General features: G+C 40.5%; 1 protein-coding gene across 1 annotated transcript in view; it reads left to right on the top strand.

The window, feature by feature from the left end:
• Window positions 1-1,315: 1,315 nt before the first annotated feature.
• Window positions 1,316-18,516, top strand: part of mcf2la (mcf.2 cell line derived transforming sequence-like a) — a 287,608-nt gene continuing 270,407 nt past the window's right edge. The window contains exon 1 of the mRNA XM_039745883.1: window positions 1,316-1,487. Coding sequence (XP_039601817.1) covers window positions 1,412-1,487 — 76 coding nt within the window. The 5' untranslated portion in view covers window positions 1,316-1,411. The remainder of the gene's footprint in view (window positions 1,488-18,516) is intronic.

The raw sequence follows: 18,516 nt of genomic DNA, 5'->3' as shown, positions 1-18,516 counted from the left end.
AGGAAATCAGTCGCCATTTGAGGTATGACAAAAATGAAAAGATAAAAGACTGTTCTCCATCACCCTAGTCTGGTCACTGACACGATAAAGTAGATATTTTAGTAATATAAACATTCTTACCGTACACTGCAGCTTTGAAGTTCTCATCCTGTGGCCTGCATGATAGCTCATTGTCATTCTTGTTATTATGCCTGACAGAACTGTGTCACTAAAGATGCCACCATCTCTCCTCAGTCCTAAGAGAAAACATCCGCACCACTCTTGTTGTGGCTTCAAGACATTTGCTGCATTATCTTTTGATTTTATATGCAGTCTGCAGCAATATGATGTAAATACAGTATATTAAAAAGCCTTGACACAATATTTTTATTTCTTAAATATTTTTACTTCAGACATCCTTCATAGGTTAGTTCCGTTGACTCCAATCATTGCTGTTGATGCTTGGTTCTGAGTGCTGAAGAGGAGTAGCGCTCATAATGGACAGCATATGATGTCTGCTTGACTAATGCATTTGGATCATAGTCCTTGTTCCCATTTCATCCTCGTCTGTCTCTTCCAGCCGAAAAAGTCTTTGCTTCTTGAGTTCTTGGAATCTCATATTTCATATTCTTCCACCTGTTGCCATAGATGTTACTGTTAGTATATAGATAATATAGATAATAATTGACATTCTGACTTATTGGACGTGGCAGAGGATATAAAATCTGCTCAGTTATTTTTCTACTGAGCCACGACTTGATATCATTTTTATGCTGTGAATTGGCACATTCTGTTATTTTTTTTTAGGACTGGGATTTGTGCAGTGTGAGAAACCTGCCTGTATTCTTATTACGAACCACCCTGCCTTCAAAACTGTAGGAGGACATAACACATTAGTTTTGATTTGTTCTGAGTTGAATAAGCAATAAAGATATCACGCATTCCTTTCTAAATGTTTGTTTTTTCCCTTAAAGCTGATATTCCACTTGAGACATGTAGTAAGCCCTCTTTCTCAAAATATATATATATTTTTAAGGTTAGAATAAAAATACAGACAGTTCAGATAATGAAGCTAATTAGACTCTTATTTTTTATTTTATTTTCAGGCCACTTTGCCCAAAGCTTGAAGTGCATACAGACCTAGAAAGTCATCCTGACATTCAGTATTAGCATTCACGAGTCTGTCTCCAGGCTGCATCATCTCAGGCGAGGATCACTGCAGTGGAAAGCAGGCCTGATTTTCCTGCGTGTGGGTGAATGCCTGAGAAGAGAGAGAGATTTTGTGTGTGTGAGTACGTGTGCGCGTTTGCACCTCCTTTTGGTTGTCAGGGACTCTGCAGCCATTGAAATGCATGTCTTTTGTGTAGCTCTCTAGTTCCCCTTGCAAAGGTGAAAGCTTTTGCTGGACTCGTGTTTGTTTTGGTGAAGAATAATGCTTTGGATTGGGAGTGAAGAAATGAGCCTAGACAAGCTGCTGGAGAGACTGAATTCTGTATCCGAATGCACGGGTAGGACAATCTGTACATATTGCTTTATTTCTCTGCATCACTTTCGTTCTATAAATACGGTCTTAGTATTGCACTTGAAGAAGCTATTTTTATTTTGATATTTCTAAAATAATATTATTAGTAACTTTAGATAGACCTACCCTAGCCGATTTCCTCTTGCTGACTGCATGAAGATGCGCTCCTTCTTGTTCAATTTGTATTTCATAATTCAGTGATAAAATCCAATGCAGTTCATTTAACCAGTCACGTAAGTTGGGTGCAGATGATGCTTCTTCTTTAAACCACCTCAATTATATTAGCAATGCATCATCTTTAGTTTTTTTGGTTGATGATGCTTACTACTGCATTTAATTGAAGTCTGTAATAAAAGTGCCTTGTAGGGCAGATCTGATCTGCCAGTGCCAGTGGGAGCTCCAGCTATAAACCCTGTGGCAGCATTTTTTTCACTATTCTGCTTGCACAGTATGTTGGTTACTTTGCTTGATCACACAGAGTAAGCAGCAGGCATACATCTCATTATATGGATCAGTGCCCTAAGAGATTTCTTTTCTAAATATTATCTGCTTAAGCCTCTTTAAATGAACTATTTTGTGTTTTATTATAAGAGTGAGCGATGGCACAGTTTTTTGCATTGCATGCTAAAATATCCAGAAAGATAGGTATGATACATAGTCTAGTTAATGTCTGTGTGAAATTTTTCATATTGTCTCTGTTTCCCTGTGGGTGTTTTTTTTTATTATTCTGGCTAATATTCATATCTCTAAGGTGTGCATGTTAGATTAATAGATAATTGTAAATTGTCCAGCATATACAGTATCTGTGTGTGAGTGAGTGTGCACTTTTGTTCCGTCCTGGGGTGGTTCCTGCGTTGTGCCCTATTCTGCTGGGATGGTGTCTGCCTTCCTATTTCCATGTAATGGAAAAATAACATTAAGAAAATAGAAGGGTATTGGATTTTCTGAAGCTGTCTATTCAAGCATTACAAACCAGGCAGGCTCCTTATCCCGACTGCATCAAAAGATCACCCACAAGGAGTTGGGATAAACCCAAAAAATGTAACCTCAAAGACTTAAGAGACTAGGCAATCTTCAAAACCCCTTAATTAACAACCACATACTAGTAAAAATAGTCATGTTCAAAATAACAAAATTTCTAAGAATAAACAAAAAATAAGTAAGCGAGTAACAAATCACTTCTGAAACAAAAGCTGAATAAATCTTAATTCCAAGTATTTAGCAATAGTCTGACTAAATGAAGAAAACATAATAATCACAAACAAATGAACAATCTAGTTCAGAGCTTTAAATATTAATTCCCAAATACTATCCCACATTTTTTTTAAAGCACGTACCCAAATAAATCATAACTTAAAAAAAGCAATGCAACATGAGAGGAGTGCGTTAACTAGTCGACTGGTGATAAAGAGGTCTAACAAAAAATGCTATACTGGGGCTCAAGTGCATACTTACAATAGATCTCAGGCGTTTGTATCTAAGTGTCCATACTTACACTGTAACTACTATGTAATTACCTGTATAAGTACAGTGTAACTATGAGTTATTACTCAGCGTACTTACTGTGCAATACAACGTAATGTTACAGTCAATTACTCAGTTGTCATTTTTATTCCACATTTTATATAAATACAATGAAACAATTGATCACTGATCCAAAAACAAGTGTACTTACAGTACATAGTTACGATGTATCTGTACTTTCAAAATGTAATAAAAACTTCAGGGTATGTAACTACAACTATCTAACAGATGTTCCATGGTCTGGGCAATTTTAATGGAGAATTGCAGTGATAACTGCACGGGTTTTCGATGATATTTCAAGATCTGTTTTAAATGGTGAAAACATCTTTGCAAAATGGTTAACACTTTTGCCTCACAGATCTATTATCCTGAGATGGAATTCTTTCTGGAGATATGTGGGTAAAATGTGTACATTCTACCCATGTCTCCCTAGGTCTTCTTCATGGGTTTCACCGCCACATCCCAAGGACATGTAGCTTGGGTTACGTGGCCATATGTGTGAGAGCGTGACTGCTGGCATGTTTGTCAATGGGCCTTGCAATAGGATGGCTCCCCATCCTGGGCCCTTTCCTGCCTTGTGTCCAGTGATGCTTGGAATGGCTCTGTGGCCCTGTGTACCTTGATTGAATGATGCAAGTTTGGCAGTATTATGTTAGGGTTAGGTATAATAATAGCCCAAAAAATTCAACATTAAATAGTGTAACACAACTACAAGAATGTGACAAATGCTTGTTTAAGCAAAATATGTCAAGGTGGTGCCACTCTAGAGTTTGGGAAAAAGTGTTAACCATTTTGTTGTAGTCAGTCAGTCAGTCAGTCATTCTCCAACCCGCTATATCCTAACACAGGGTTACGGGGGTCTGCTGGAGCCAACACAGGGCGCAAGGCAGGAACAAATCCCGGGCAGGGCGCCAGCCCACCCGCAGGGCACACACCCACACACCAATCACACACTAGGGACAATTTAGGATCGCCAATGCACCTAGCCTGCATTTCTTTGGATTGTGGGAGGAAACCAGAGCACCCGGAGGAAACCCACGCAGACGCGGGGAGAACATGCAAACTCCACACAGGGAGGACCCGGGAAGCGAGCTCTACTAGAATGTTTTAAACAAAAAACATTTCATTTTGGAAAACTACAGTGAACTAAATTAGAGAATTGTTAAAACTGTATTGCAAAAGAACCCTGCAAATTAATTTTGTCAACACTTTTTGAAAATGACAGTATTCAAAATTTAGTTGGAAGTGTAGAAACTCTTGCTTTTAATGACTCAAATTTGCGCCCCCAGGATAGGACCAATTTCTTGCACTGCTCTGGCTTGATTTTGTTCCACTCGTCTTCCAGCCTCTTCCACAATTCGGTATCTGTAGTTGGTTTCTTTGCCATAACTTTGTCGCCAGTCATCTCCCAGAGATTGTCAATCAGATTCAGATCAGGACTCTGGGCTGGTCATTTCGTCACATTAGTATTCTTCTCTTCTAAGAATTGCTTCACCTGTTTTGCAGTGTGACAAGGAGCAATCACACACTAGGGACAATTTAGGATCGCCAATGCACCTAACCTGCACGTCTTTGGACTGTGGGAGGAAACCAGGGCACCTGGAGGAAACCCACACAGACATGGGGAGAACATGCAAACTCCACGCAGGGAGGACCCGGGAAGCAAATCCAGGTCTCCTTACTGCGAGGCAGCAGCGCTACCACCGTGCCGCCAATAGTTGTAGTTGCATACCTTAATGTTTTTATTACATATTGAAAGTACAGATACAATGTAACTATGTAAGTACACTTGTTTTTGGATCAGTGATAAATTGTTACATTGTAATTATATTAACTGTGGAATAGCAATGACAACTAAGTAATTACTTATATAGGTAATTACATAGTAGTTACAATGTAATTATGGACACTTAATGTGAAGTGTTACCGTAAATAGTTATCATTTTAGGTCCCTACTCCTTGTGATATACAGTAGTTTTAAAAGGGAAAGAAATTAACAACTAAAAAAAAAACGGGAAACACAAAAAAAGGAAGATAACTACGAGTGGACCGCCAAAAGAGCCATGGCACTACAGTTCTACATGTTCTCTTAACTAAGCAAGTTAAAAAAAAAAGGATGAATGAAAGTTAAAATATAGGTTTTACAGCTTGATAAAGGAACTGAGATAGAGATTACTTTCGATTTATAATCAACTTTTTCAAATATGACTAATTATTAAACAGAATATCATATGCTCTTCTCTAACAGTGGCTGCATCTTGTAAGGTTTGTGGTTTTAAGAACTGGGTTCTCTTTAAGAAAAATTAGGTGTTGAGGTGTTGGCTTTGATTTGGATAACTGTTTAGAAATTACAATTTATTTAGTGTGAAAGATAGGGGGCACCACTGAGCCCCAAACCCTGGATACAACTAATACAGACACAGTCACATGTTCAAAGATAGTTGTTTTATTCTTTACAGTACCTTTACAGACCCTTATAGAATCCTTTGTATAGCACTACACATAATAAAGATTTTCCTCCTTCTTCATCCTACTCCTCTTCATTCAAATAAGTGTTGTCCTCAGCCTTCTGACTCCAACTTGCTTGGATGAAGTCAAGTGGCTTCTTTTATTTATGACCCAGGAGCACTATGGTGTAGCCCACTAGAAGCACCTCTGGATCAAATAGAAGTCCCTGAAAGTAGGGATTTCTAATCCCAGCAGCTCCCCCTTAGTTGCCCCCATGGAACCCACCAGGCCTGACCCACTGAATTACAGGTTCCAGCATGTCCTGTGGGTGTCAGTGTGGGAAACCTAACTCAGGGATGCTGCTGTCTAGCGTACCAGGGGATAAAGGATACCAACATGGTCTCCTCTTTATATTGGAGGCCTGGCTAGGTAAGGGTTCCTGTTCCCTCACAGCTGGAATGCCCATCTATTCATTTTCCTGTTGTAAGGTCTCCTAGCCAGAGGAGGAATCATCCACAATCCCCTTTGGGTTGCCTGTCCATCCACTGTGGTATTCACATTACAGCCATTTATAGGAAAAAAATAGACAGAGGTCGTTCTCACTGGATGGCAGATTTCTGGCTCCAGTAAATAGACCTCCAGCTCATTTTTGTTTAAAAGTTGGAAGCATCAGTGTTTGATGACTCTGAGTCTCTGCCTTCACTACTTGGAAAATGGGCAACTGAGGTTTGTGCACCAGGAAAAAGAGGCATTTCATTTAAAAAAAATAAAGATGAAGTAGTTGTACTCAAACATTACATCCTCTTCTTCCTTTCTGTTTCTGTAGGCATTTTTTAGGATAAGAGTTCTCAGGTGTGGTAGACAATGACATGGATGTCTCACGAGCCAAAAGATTAGGATGGAAATCCCCGAGATGACATGTGAGAAGGGATTTTTAATGGAAAACCCTTAGGTTTTACTTTTATTTAATGGAAAGCGACCTTGTGGAACTTCAAAACAATGTTATTTTATGGTATTTCATTTATTCACATACTTTGCTAATCATTACAGGTATTTCCTGTTTAGGAAAACATAACTTTATTATTATTTGCATTTAAGATGCTGTATATTTGATCCAGATTAAATCCTACCTAATTAGTAAAATTGCACTTTCATTATAACTTTAAACATTATCATCTTTAAGTAGGCCAGACTGGGCTGCATGCACACTGTTGCAATATGATGGTGTTCAGCAGAGATGCAAAATAGAATGCTGAACATCATCTTCTTCTTCTGGCTGCTCCTGTTAGGGTTTGCCACAGCGGATCATCTTCATCCATATCTTTCTGTCCTCTACATCTTGTTCTGTCACACCCATCACCCTCATGTCCTCTCTCACCACATACATAAACCTTCTCTTAGGCCTTCCTCTTTTCCTCTTGCCTGGCAGCTCTGTCTTTAGCATCCTTCTCCCAATATACTCAACATCTCTCCTCTGCACATGTCCAGACCAACGCAATCTTGCCTCTCTGACTTTGTCTCCCAACTGTCTAACCTGAGCTGACCCTCTAATGTCCTCATTTCTAATCCTGTCCATCCTCCTCACACCCAATGCAAATCTTAGCATCTTTAACTCTTCCACCTCCAGCTCTGTGTCCTGCTTTCTGGTCAGTGCCACCGTCGCCAACCCATATATCATAGCTAGTCTCACTACTGTCCTGTAGACCTTCCCTTTCACTCTTGCTGATACCCGTCTGTCACAAATCACTCCTGACACTCTTGTCCACCTATTCCACCCTGCCTGCACTCTCTTCTTCACCTCTCTTCCACATTCCCCATTACTCTGTACTGTTGATCCCAAGTATTTAAACTTCTCCACCTTCACCAACTCTACTCCCTTCATCCTCACCATTCCACTGACCTCCCTCTCATTTACACACATGTATTTTGTCTTGTTCCTATTGACCTTCATCCCTCTCCTCTCTAGAGCATATCTCCACCTCTCCAGGGTCTCCTCAACCTGCTCCCTACTATCGCTACAGATCACAATGTCATCAGCAAACATCATAGTCTACGGGGACTCCTGTCTGATCTCATCTGTCAACCGGTCCATCACTATTGCAAATAAAAAAAGGGCTCAGAGCCAATCCCTGATGTAATCCCACCTCCGCCTTGAATGCATCCTTCACTCCTACCACAGACCTCACCACGGTCACACTTCCCTCATACATATCCTGTACCACTCATACGTACTTCTCTGTCACTCCTGACTCCCTCATACAATACCACAGCTCCTCTCTAGTCACCCTGTCATATGCTTTCTCCAGGTCCACAAAGATGCAATGCAACTCCTTCTGGCCTTCTCTCTACTTCTCCATCAACACCCTCAGAGCAAACGTCACATCTGTGGTGCTTTTTCCTGGCATGAAACCACACTGCTGCTTACTAATCATCACCTCACTTCTTAACCAAGCTTCCACTACTCTTTCCCATAACTTCATGCTGTAACTTATCCTATTTATTGGAATTCACAAAGTGAGCAAATTACATGTACTGTATTGTGTGCTACATACATTTTTTAATAAATACCCTTTAAACATGCATTACATTACTGTAAATATCAGTTACTGTATTGCTAAAACTGGAATAGCATGAAGAAGTACAGTATTGAATCACACAGTAACATACCTGTTTTCCCTGTGGACCAGCTTAAATTGGGTTATACCTTGCAATCAGCCTCTGCCATTGTAAGACCAAGATTAATAATAGTCCACAAGTATGGCCCATACATCATCTTGAACAACTCTGTGCCTGTACACTCTTCTGCCTCTTCCTCTATTTTGCTGTCTTTCCCTTGTATCATCATGTATCCTTCTTCCTCATCCTTCTACACTGGTGGATTAAAGGCCAGAAGTCTACATGACCGCCATCATCAAGTTCTTCCATGAGAACAACAAGGACAATGAGGACTGGTCATTTATGTTAGGTAGAATGCCTAGAGGCAGCTGGGTGGACTCATGGCCTGGAACCCCTGCAGATTTTATTTTTTCTCCTGCCGTCTGGAGTTTATTTTGTTTTTTCTGTCCTCCCTGGCCATTGGACCTTACTTTTATTCTATTTTAATATTTCGATTTTAATTCTTACTTTATCTTTTTTCTCTTTCTTCATCATCTAAAACACTTTGAGCTACATTATTTGTATGAAAATGTGCTATCTATATATGTAATTCACAAAGGCAAGACACCCATGGAAAGCATGGCGGAAGGGGCGTGGATTCACTAAGCCGCCGACAAGTAAGACGCCCATGGCGCACGCAGGATGGAGCCACGCCCACCAACTCCAAGACCATTGGATACGAGGACAACTCGCAGAGCCACGGCCACCAACTCGGACACGACGACACAGAACAAACTGCGTCATTTATATTCGTCTGTCGTAGAGGCCACATGCTACTCCGAGCCACGTTGACTGTTCATAAAGGCGTGTTTCTCGCGGAGGTGAATCGCCATATGCAGCGTGTAAAACGGTTTGCGAGGGGTATCCCATGGGATCCTTAAAACAATCCTTTACAACTGAGGTTAAAACACAATGAAATAAGCAGCCTTTAAAAACCGAGTTTTCGGTTACAACGCACGATCGCGTGCAGCATAGCAAAGTGTTGTACACGCTACATACAGCAATTCGCATCCGCGACAAACATGTATCTTCTTAGATGCTCCTGCACTTTGTACACACCCCCCTCCAACCTCGCTGCTACCGTGGTCGGGTGTCTTGGTGGATTATATATAGAAAGGCAGCCAAAACCGCACAGAGCAATGAAAAGTCTACGTGAGTCACAGGTGCATCTGGACTGTGTAAAGACGACAGCGACTCCAGTGGCCACATGAGCAGGCAGTGCATACTGGACGAGAAATCAGCAGACTAGCATGACGGAGGAAGCGAGTGGACGTCCTTCTCCTCTCCTTCCGTTCCACCCTCAACGACTGAGCGCCGCACGGACAATTGTGTGTTGGTTCGTTCCGTGCATTGTTACAATGTTGCTTTTCTTGCTGATTTATTACATTACCGATTTTTCAAATGTTAGTTTTCTCCCCGTACTTAAAAATGATTAAAAAACCGGCCTGATTTTGTGGCATATGGTACGCCGCGGGTTGGCTAGTATAAATAAATGTTGTTGTTGTTGTTGTTCTCAACGAACAGGCTATTGCTCAAGTTCAGTGTTTGCCTGAACAGATTCCTCCAAGTTCAGAAAGTATATAAATTGAGTTGCACACAACCTTTGTAGATATGTTTATCAGAACTCATACTCCTGAATGTCACCTGTAAGCAACTGTAATTTGACAGCAGGTGTCATTGGTTGATAAGAGATGTGTGAACCTTCTACTTTATTATTGAAGTTTAGGTTTCACCTGAGGACCAATTTATCACTTTAGGAGACATTGGAATAACTCCATGTCACTGTAATTAATGAAACATAGGATTGACAGATTTTGACAACTGGATGGACTTTTTTTGCATGTGATGACTTACATGATAAGAGAGTTATGACATGTTTTGTAATGTAAAACTGGAAACAAAAGAATCTGTTTTGATAGATAGATCGATAAATAGATAGATAGATACTTAATAGTATAGTTGGCAAGATAGATAGATAATCCTGAAGGAAACTGCAAATGGAGTATTTCACTGTACAGGATCCCAGCTATTGGCACAGTATATTGCACATGGCATCATTGTTTGTTAGGATGTCTACTAGACTAGCTCAGTACTTAGAGAACAATACCTCCTTGGCCGACTCATTATAGAGCCTGTTGACTAAGGGTTAAGATGACCTTAACTCTTTCGATTTTTGTCAACACGATGGGCTGAGGGTGGTAATCAACTGTACACGGTGACAAAACCTGACATTGCATTTTAGTTCAACTCCGTTTGTTAAAAGAAAAGCTAGCTTTATTTGGTTTGACCGAGATTCCCTGCACGCATATGAGTAGTGAAGAGCAAACAACGGCAACAATGGCATCGACATCTGCCGAGAAATCGAAGTGAATGCACAAGGCTCCGTGAATGACGTTTTGGAAATAATCACTAAATTTGATGCTGACTTGTTGAACTCCGATTTTGATGCAAGTGATCTGAAGGTCAGAATTGAAAATGAAACTGAGGTACTGGCATCAGCCAATGGGTCCCCAGGTGATCAGGGTGCTGAACACGTTTAGGTAGCTGACGCGCCTTTGGCAATGTTCACCTGGGAGAATCGCCACCTACAATGACAATGACCGCGACCTCTTCTACCGCCAAACCCCCCGACCACGCAAAGACAGCCTGGCAGCCTGCTACTCCAAATTCCTGACAGCTGTCGTGCTGTCCAGGAGCAGCTCGAGCCACAAGAGATGCCGAACTGGCAGCCACAGCACACAGCAACAGAGGTTTTATGTTGATTTATGTGTGAAGCCATTGCTTTGTGTGCTTTTCAGAAAACTGTGTTTTTTGGAAAAAATATTCAGCCTTCAAAGAGTTAAGTAACGCTCTTTGGAGCAGCATATCTTTTTATTTATTCTTTTGATTTACTTTATTAATCACATAGGAGAACTGCCTTTAGGGGTTCAACTGTTATACTGTGCTCTTGGAGCAATTTTCAGGTTAAGGGTCTTGCTCAAGGGCCCAATGACATTAGATCCATTCTATCAGTAACAGGATTTGAACTTGCAACATTCCAGATACCAGTGCAGATCCTTCGCCTCAGAGCCACCACTCTGGTTTAAATGTGCTCTTCTGTTTAGCCAAAACCTCGAAAAGGGAATGAGAGTCATTGACCAGGATACTAGGGTCACTTCCACCACTTCTCCAGGGAGATCTTTTTTAATCAGTTTATCTAGTCTTTTGGAATCACCTGCATTAATGCCATTTCCTCTGCACACTGCCAAATACAGACCAGTAGAAAACGTGTACAGTAAGAGTGGCCTACATACAACAAACGACCTCAATCTCCTCCAGAAATAGATGTGACTTTGAGCCTTCCTGTATGCAGCCTTCATGTTGGTGCCCCACTCATGACAGTTGTTCAGTTTCACCTATGAAAATCAGTTTTGTCTTACTGATTTTGGGGTGCAGTTGGTTTTATTTTCACCATTCAACACCGTCTGTGCATGCTTCCTAACCAACAGAGTCCTCCACATGTGTCTTATATTCATTTTCCTGCCCTCCAGTTTTTTTTTTCCATATTAAATGATTTAGTGTTGTTAGGTCTCTATGGCAGAGTTTCTTAAACCATGGGTCGCGAGTTGCTGTTGGTGGGTCACGATTCAATGTTGTATTTAATGTGAATGGGTCATGTATGGTTTGACGATCAGCTGCAATTCTCCAAGGGGAACCCCACCTCCTGCTATGACAGTCATCAAGAAAGAAAGACAATCTAGGATTGTGACAAAAATAATAAAATATTAAGAAACCCTGCTCTATGAAATACAATGCACTAGAGAAGTCAAATAAACAATACCCTCATTATGCTGCCCTATTTCTTCAGATTTACATATGCTTCATTTAGCTGACAGATGACAGCATCCTCCACCCCTATGTGGTCCTGATTGAAAAATTGCCAAGGGTCCGGTGCTGTTCTGACCATGTGGTTGCAAATGAGTCAACATTATCCTTTTCAGTGTCCTCATAAAGTGTGAGGTCAGAACCACCAGGTTGGTAGTCATTTAAGACTTTTGGCTGCACTGTCTTGGGATCTAGTACCACATTATACAGCCGGAACCTTTTGTAGGATCAGATTCATATAGAAGATACTCTGAAAAACTATATACAGTTGCCTGACTCTCTCCTTCAGTACCTTTGGGTTAACGCCATTTGGTCCAGCCCCTTTGATTTGACTAGTTTTCATAGTTCTTTTTTCACCTGCTCCACTTCGAAGGTCAGTCATCGGTTGCTAGGAGGCTTGCAGAATGGTGAATGTAAGTCATTGAGGGCGAATACATTTGCAGTTTTTATGCAGAAGTGTGAATGGAAAGTCAGATGGAGGAAGTGTATGTGGGCAGTGGTACATGGTCTTGAAGTGTAAAGTGGATTGGAGTGGAGGCACAAGGGCAGTTGATCCTCACAGATTTTACATACAGACTTTGGGCAGAAAGGCCACAGTCAAACCTGTTAAAGAATTGATTTACCGTATTTTTCACTCCATAAGACGCACTTTTTTCCCCCAAAAGAAAGGTGGAAATGTCTCTGCGTCTTATGGAGCGAATATTGCGTCACAGACCATGATGTGTATTACCTGACAAAAGTCGACATCCGGGGTAGAGGGTGACAATCAGCTGTTAATGGCGACAGAACTCACCGTTACGATACAGGCATTCCCCCTCTGCTTGGAGGAATGTTAGACTCATTGACTCTGTATCTAATCTGTGTGTTTGCTTGAGTTAAGAAATGTATACAAAAGCAAGATGGAATCGACATCTCACAAGGGAGTGCAGAAAACAAAATACTCAGCAGACAATGTTTTGGCGCATTATCGCAAATTTTCGCAAACTGATTTTTCAGAATCTGATTTTGTTGAGAGTGATCAGGAGGTCGAGCAAGAGAGTGCGGAACTGGCATCAGCTTATCGGACACCAGTCGATGCCGCCCCAGCTGAGCGCATTCGCGCAGCTGATGCACCTATGGCAAGGTTCGTGTGGGAGGAATACCCAGACATTGATCCGTGGGAGCCAAACTGGCTACTGGACTTCACAAGATAGCATGGATTGCTGTTGGACTCGACAGATTACTAGCCGCTGGACTACTTCAGGTTGCTCTCCCCTGATGCTGCCTTTCAGCTACTGTTAGACAAGACAAACATATAAGCAGAGCAATTTTTTAAATTGCGCTTGCACCGCATTCTCGTTTTTCAAAGCGGAAACACACAACAAAAGAAGAGATGAAGGGCTTTGTGGCGGCATTACAAATAGAGATGGGACTAGACTGGTGATATAACTTCAGGGAGCATTGGTCCAAATGTGCTTTGTTTCTTGGTGGCTTTGGACAGGTTATGCCGCATGATAGGTACGTGCTTCTTCAAAGTGATTGTGAGCTACTGAGCTTCATAAATTGGACACTAGTGATGAGGAGTTCTTGGGGTTTCCAGAAAACTAGAGGAGTGCTTGAACCTTAAAGTCTCTTCTCATTTGTTAATGACGGTGATGATGGTCCTAACATCGCTTTTGACTTTACATGGTTGAAATATTATTGTGCTATAGTTTATTAAATACATTAGTACACCATTTGGTTCAGAATAATTTTTTTTCATGTTTTCCTCCTCCTAGGTGCGTCTAATGGTCAGGTGCGTCTTAAGAAGCGAAAAATATGGTAACTCGTTAGCCCTCTCCACACTTCTCACATCAGATCTGCAATCAGACCGAGACATTTGACAAATCCAACTGAGAATTGTTCAAATCCTGGACCAATGTGCATGTCATTTTCTTATACAGTGGTGTGAAAAACTATTTGCCCCCTTCCTGATTTCTTATTCTTTTGCATGTTTGTCACACAAAATGTTTCTGATGATCAAACACATTTAACCATTAGTCAAATATAACACAAGTAAACACAAAATGCTGTTTTTAAATGATGGTTTTTATTATTTAGGGAGAAAAAAAAATCCAAACCTACATGGCCCTGTGTGAAAAAGTTATTGCCCCCTGAACCTAATAACTGGTTGGGCCACCCTTAGCAGCAATAACTGCAATCAAGCGTTTGCGATAACTTGCAGTGAGTCTTTTACAGCACTCTGGAGAAATTTTGGCCCACTCATCTTTGCAGAATTGTTGTAATTCAGCTTTATTTGAGGGTTTTCTAGCATGAACCGCCTTTTTAAGGTCATGCCATAGCATCTCAATTGGATTCAGGTCAGGACTTTGACTAGGCCACTCCAAAGTCTTCATTTTGTTTTTCTTCAGCCATTCAGAGGTGGATTTGCTGGTGTGTTTTGGGTCATTGTCCTGTTGCAGCACCCAAGATCTCTTCAGCTTGAGTTGACAAACAGATGGCCGGACATTATCCTTCAGGATTTTTTGGTAGACAGTAGAATTCATGGTTCCATCTATCACAGCAAGCCTTCCAGGTCCTGAAGCAGCAAAACAACCCCAGACCATCACACTACCACCACCATATTTTACTGTTGGTATGATGTTCTTTTTCTGAACTGCTGTGTTCCTTTTACGCCAGATGTAACGGGACATTTGCCTTCCAAAAAGTTCAACTTTTGTCTCATCAGTCCACAAGGTATTTTCCCAAAAGTCTTGGCAATCATTGAGATGTTTCTTAGCAAAATTGAGACGAGCCCTAATGTTCTTTTGCTTAACAGTGGTTTGTGTCTTGGAAATCTGCCATGCAGGCCGTTTTTGCCCAGTCTCTTTCTTATGGTGGAGTCGTGAACACTGACCTTAATTGAGGCAAGTGAGGCCTGCAGTTCTTTAGACGTTGTCCTGGGGTCTTTTGTGACCTCTCGGATGAGTCGTCTCTGCGCTCTTGGGGTAATTTTGGTCAGCCGGCCACTCCTGGGAAGGTTCACCACTGTTCCATGTTTTTGCCATTTGTGGATAATGGCTCTCACTGTGGTTCGCTGGAGTCCCAAAGCTTTAGAAATGGCTTTATAACCTTTACCAGACTGATAGATCTCAATTACTTCTGTTCTCATTTGTTCCTGAATTTCTTTGGATCTTGGCATGATGTCTAGCTTTTGAGGTGCTTTTGGTCTACTTCTCTGTGTCAGGCAGCTCCTATTTAAGTGATTTCTTGATTGAAACAGGGGTGGCAGTAATCAGGCCTGGGGGTGGCTACGGAAATTGAACTCAGGTGTGATACACCACAGTTAGGTGATTTTTAACAAGGGGCAATTACTTTTCACACAGGGCCATGTAGGTTTGGATTTTTTCTCCCTAAATAATAAAAACCATCATTTAAAAACTGCATTTTGTGTTTACTTGTGTTATATTTGACTAATGGTTAAATGTGTTTGATGATCAGAAACATTTTGTGTGACAAACATGCAAAAGAATAAGAAAGGGGGCAAATAGTTTTTCACACCACTGTATGTACTAAAGCACTTGCAATTTATAAAAAAAGAATGAGAAATGTGATTCTGTTGTGCACAATTGACTTTGTGTTGAGGAGAAAGTCGCATGTTTTGACAACTTAAAGTGTTATTAGAGAGCTGGCCTAAAGCAACTGAGGAAAACTGTAACGCTAATAGGTTATTCATGTCACAGTCTAAAAAGTCAAACAATGAAAAAGAAAAAAAAAGGTCAGTCAGTTCATGGCTAGTTATTCTTCAGTGTCAGGTTAAACTTCATATACATTTATCAAAACAACTTGGAAGAATGCTAAGGTTAAAACCAAACAAGTTGTTGTTTTGTTGTCCTGGAGTTTTCTTAAATTCTACAATTAATATCCTGACACAGGGAAAAGAAATTTTTTTTTTTTCTAAACACTAGGATACTTTTTGTATTGCAGTTAAATTATTTGTATTTAATTAGTTCTTTTTCTGCCCACACACAATCTTTTATGTTTTATCAATCCATTTTCAAAACCGCTTACTGCAGTTTAAAGCCTAGACTTTTCATTGTTCCTTTTTCTTCCTAAATCTATATTTTTCTTTTCTTTTTTTTTAATTTTATTGAAATCACACAATATTCCATACAAATAAATCATTTTTTTACAAAAATAGGATCAAAAACAAATTAACCCCCACCCCTGAAAAAGAGAGCAAGAGAGCCAGCAGAATAAAACTTAAAGCTAGTAAAAATAAGTAGATAGATGAATTAATAAGTGAATAAAGATAAATGAGGAGAGAATCTACTTCTTCAGTGCTTTAAAAGATTATTCTAAAATTTTATTGATTAGATCCTGCCAGGTTTTTATTTTCTTTACAAGCAAATATCTATTAAGGAAGATCTGCTCTTCTCCATGCTTATACAAGCTGGTGTGTGCTCACCACAGTGACATCATTAATAATAATAATAATAATAATTAGTCATTTTCCAACCCGCTATATCCTAACTACAGGGTCACGGGGGTCTGCTGGAGCCAATCCCAGCCAACACAGGGCACAAGGCAGGAACAAATCCCGGGCAGGGTGCCAGCCCACCACAGGGCACACATACACACACTAAGGACAGTTTAGGACCACCAATGCACCTAACCTGCATGTCTTTGGACTGTGGGAGGAAACCCACGCAGACACGGGGAGAACATGCAGACTCCACACAGGGAGGACCAGAGAAGCAAACCCAGGTCTCCTAACTGTGAGGCAGCAGCACTACCCACTGCACCACCGTGCCACCCGATAATAATAATACATTTTATTTATTCGTAGACGCCTTTCTAAACACTCAAGGACACTGAACAATAGATCAAACAAACATTATAAACAAAACTAAAATACAAAATTTTAAATCAGACAGAGTCAAAGAGAAAAAGCAGTCTTAAACAAATGAGTTTTAAGATTTAGATTTGAAAAGTGAGAATGATTCAATATTTCTAAGCTCAGATGGTAGTGAGTTCCAGAGCTGGGGAGCAGACTGACTGAATGCTCTGCTCCCCAAGGTAGTAAGATGGACGAAGGGGGCAGTCAAGCAGATGAATGAAGAGAATCTAAGGGTGTGGGAGGGAATGGCAACATGGAGGAGGTCAGACAGATATGGAGGGGCGAGGTGGTGGAGAGCCTTAATAATTAACAGAAGAATTTTGAATTGAATTTGGAACTGAACTGGAAACAACAACAACAACAACAACATTTATTTCTATAGCACATTTTCATACAAACAGTAGCTCAAAGTGCTTTACATATTAAAGAATAGAAAAATAAAAGACACAATAAGAAAACAAAATAAATCAACATTAATTAACATCGAATGAGAGTAAGGTCCAATGGCCAGGGGGGACAGAAAAAACAAAAAAACTCCAGACGGCTGGAGAAAAAATAAAATCTGTAGGGATTCCAGACCATAATGGAAACCAACCAACTTAGCTGGAAACCAGTGAAGCTGCTGCAAAACAGGAGTGATATGGTGAACAGAGGGGCTTCTAGTAATGATGCTGGCAGCTGAATTCTGGACCAGTTGAAGCTTATAAAGAGATTTGTGAGAAAGACCAAAGAAAAGGGAATTACAAGGCTATGAACGAGGATAGCAGTGGTGTGGGGAGTGAGGGAAGGTGAATACGATTCATGTTACGCAAGTGGACATTGGCAGTCTGGGAGATGTTTTTAATGTGGGACTGAAAAGACAGAGTACTGTCAAGGTTGACACTCAGACTCTTAACCTGTCGGGAAGGTGAGACACACTATGCTTCAAATAGTGTAAAATATACACAATCCTTAAAAACACAAAACTAAATGTTTAAACCCGCTAAAACCAAGAAGAAACAGACCCTTTTGACAAATATAGAATTATTATGTAACATTCACAATCCTGTTCCATGCAATTCATGATTATAGGGGGGCAAAATCTCTCCTGGCATCATCAGGCACAAGGCAGTGCTGCATGGCACAAACAATGGCTAGAGAGCCAAGCCATCGCAGAGCCCATTCCTGCACACATCTCCTCTTACGCTCATAATCAGCCAACTTAGAATCTCCAATTAACTTAACCTGTGGGGATATAACAAGAGTACCTTAAAAAACTCCAGAGGGACTGTGAACCCAGAATCCCTGGAGGCAGCATGGCTAACCAATACAACATCAACATTTATTTATATAGCACATTTTCATACAAACAGTAGCTCAAAGTGCTTTACATATTAAAGAATAGAAAAATGAAAGACACAATTATAAGACAAAATAAATCAACATTAATTAACATCGAATAAGAGTAAGGTTCAATGGCCAGGGGGAACAGAAAAAACAAAAACTCCAGACGGCTGGAGAAAAAATAAAATCTGTAGGGATTCCAGACCATGAGACCGCCCAGTCCCCTCTGGACATTCTACCTAACATAAATGAAACAGATACACCACTGTATTATTATTAGCGAATAATTCATTTATTGATAATGTAAACACCAATTGTGCATCAGTCAATTCATAATAAATAT

This window comes from Polypterus senegalus, chromosome 2 (assembly GCF_016835505.1).
Source record: "Polypterus senegalus isolate Bchr_013 chromosome 2, ASM1683550v1, whole genome shotgun sequence".
NCBI classification, from domain to species: Eukaryota; Metazoa; Chordata; class Cladistia; order Polypteriformes; family Polypteridae; genus Polypterus; species Polypterus senegalus.
Note: the sequence above shows the minus strand (reverse complement) of the source record. Positions and strands in the feature narration are given on the sequence as shown.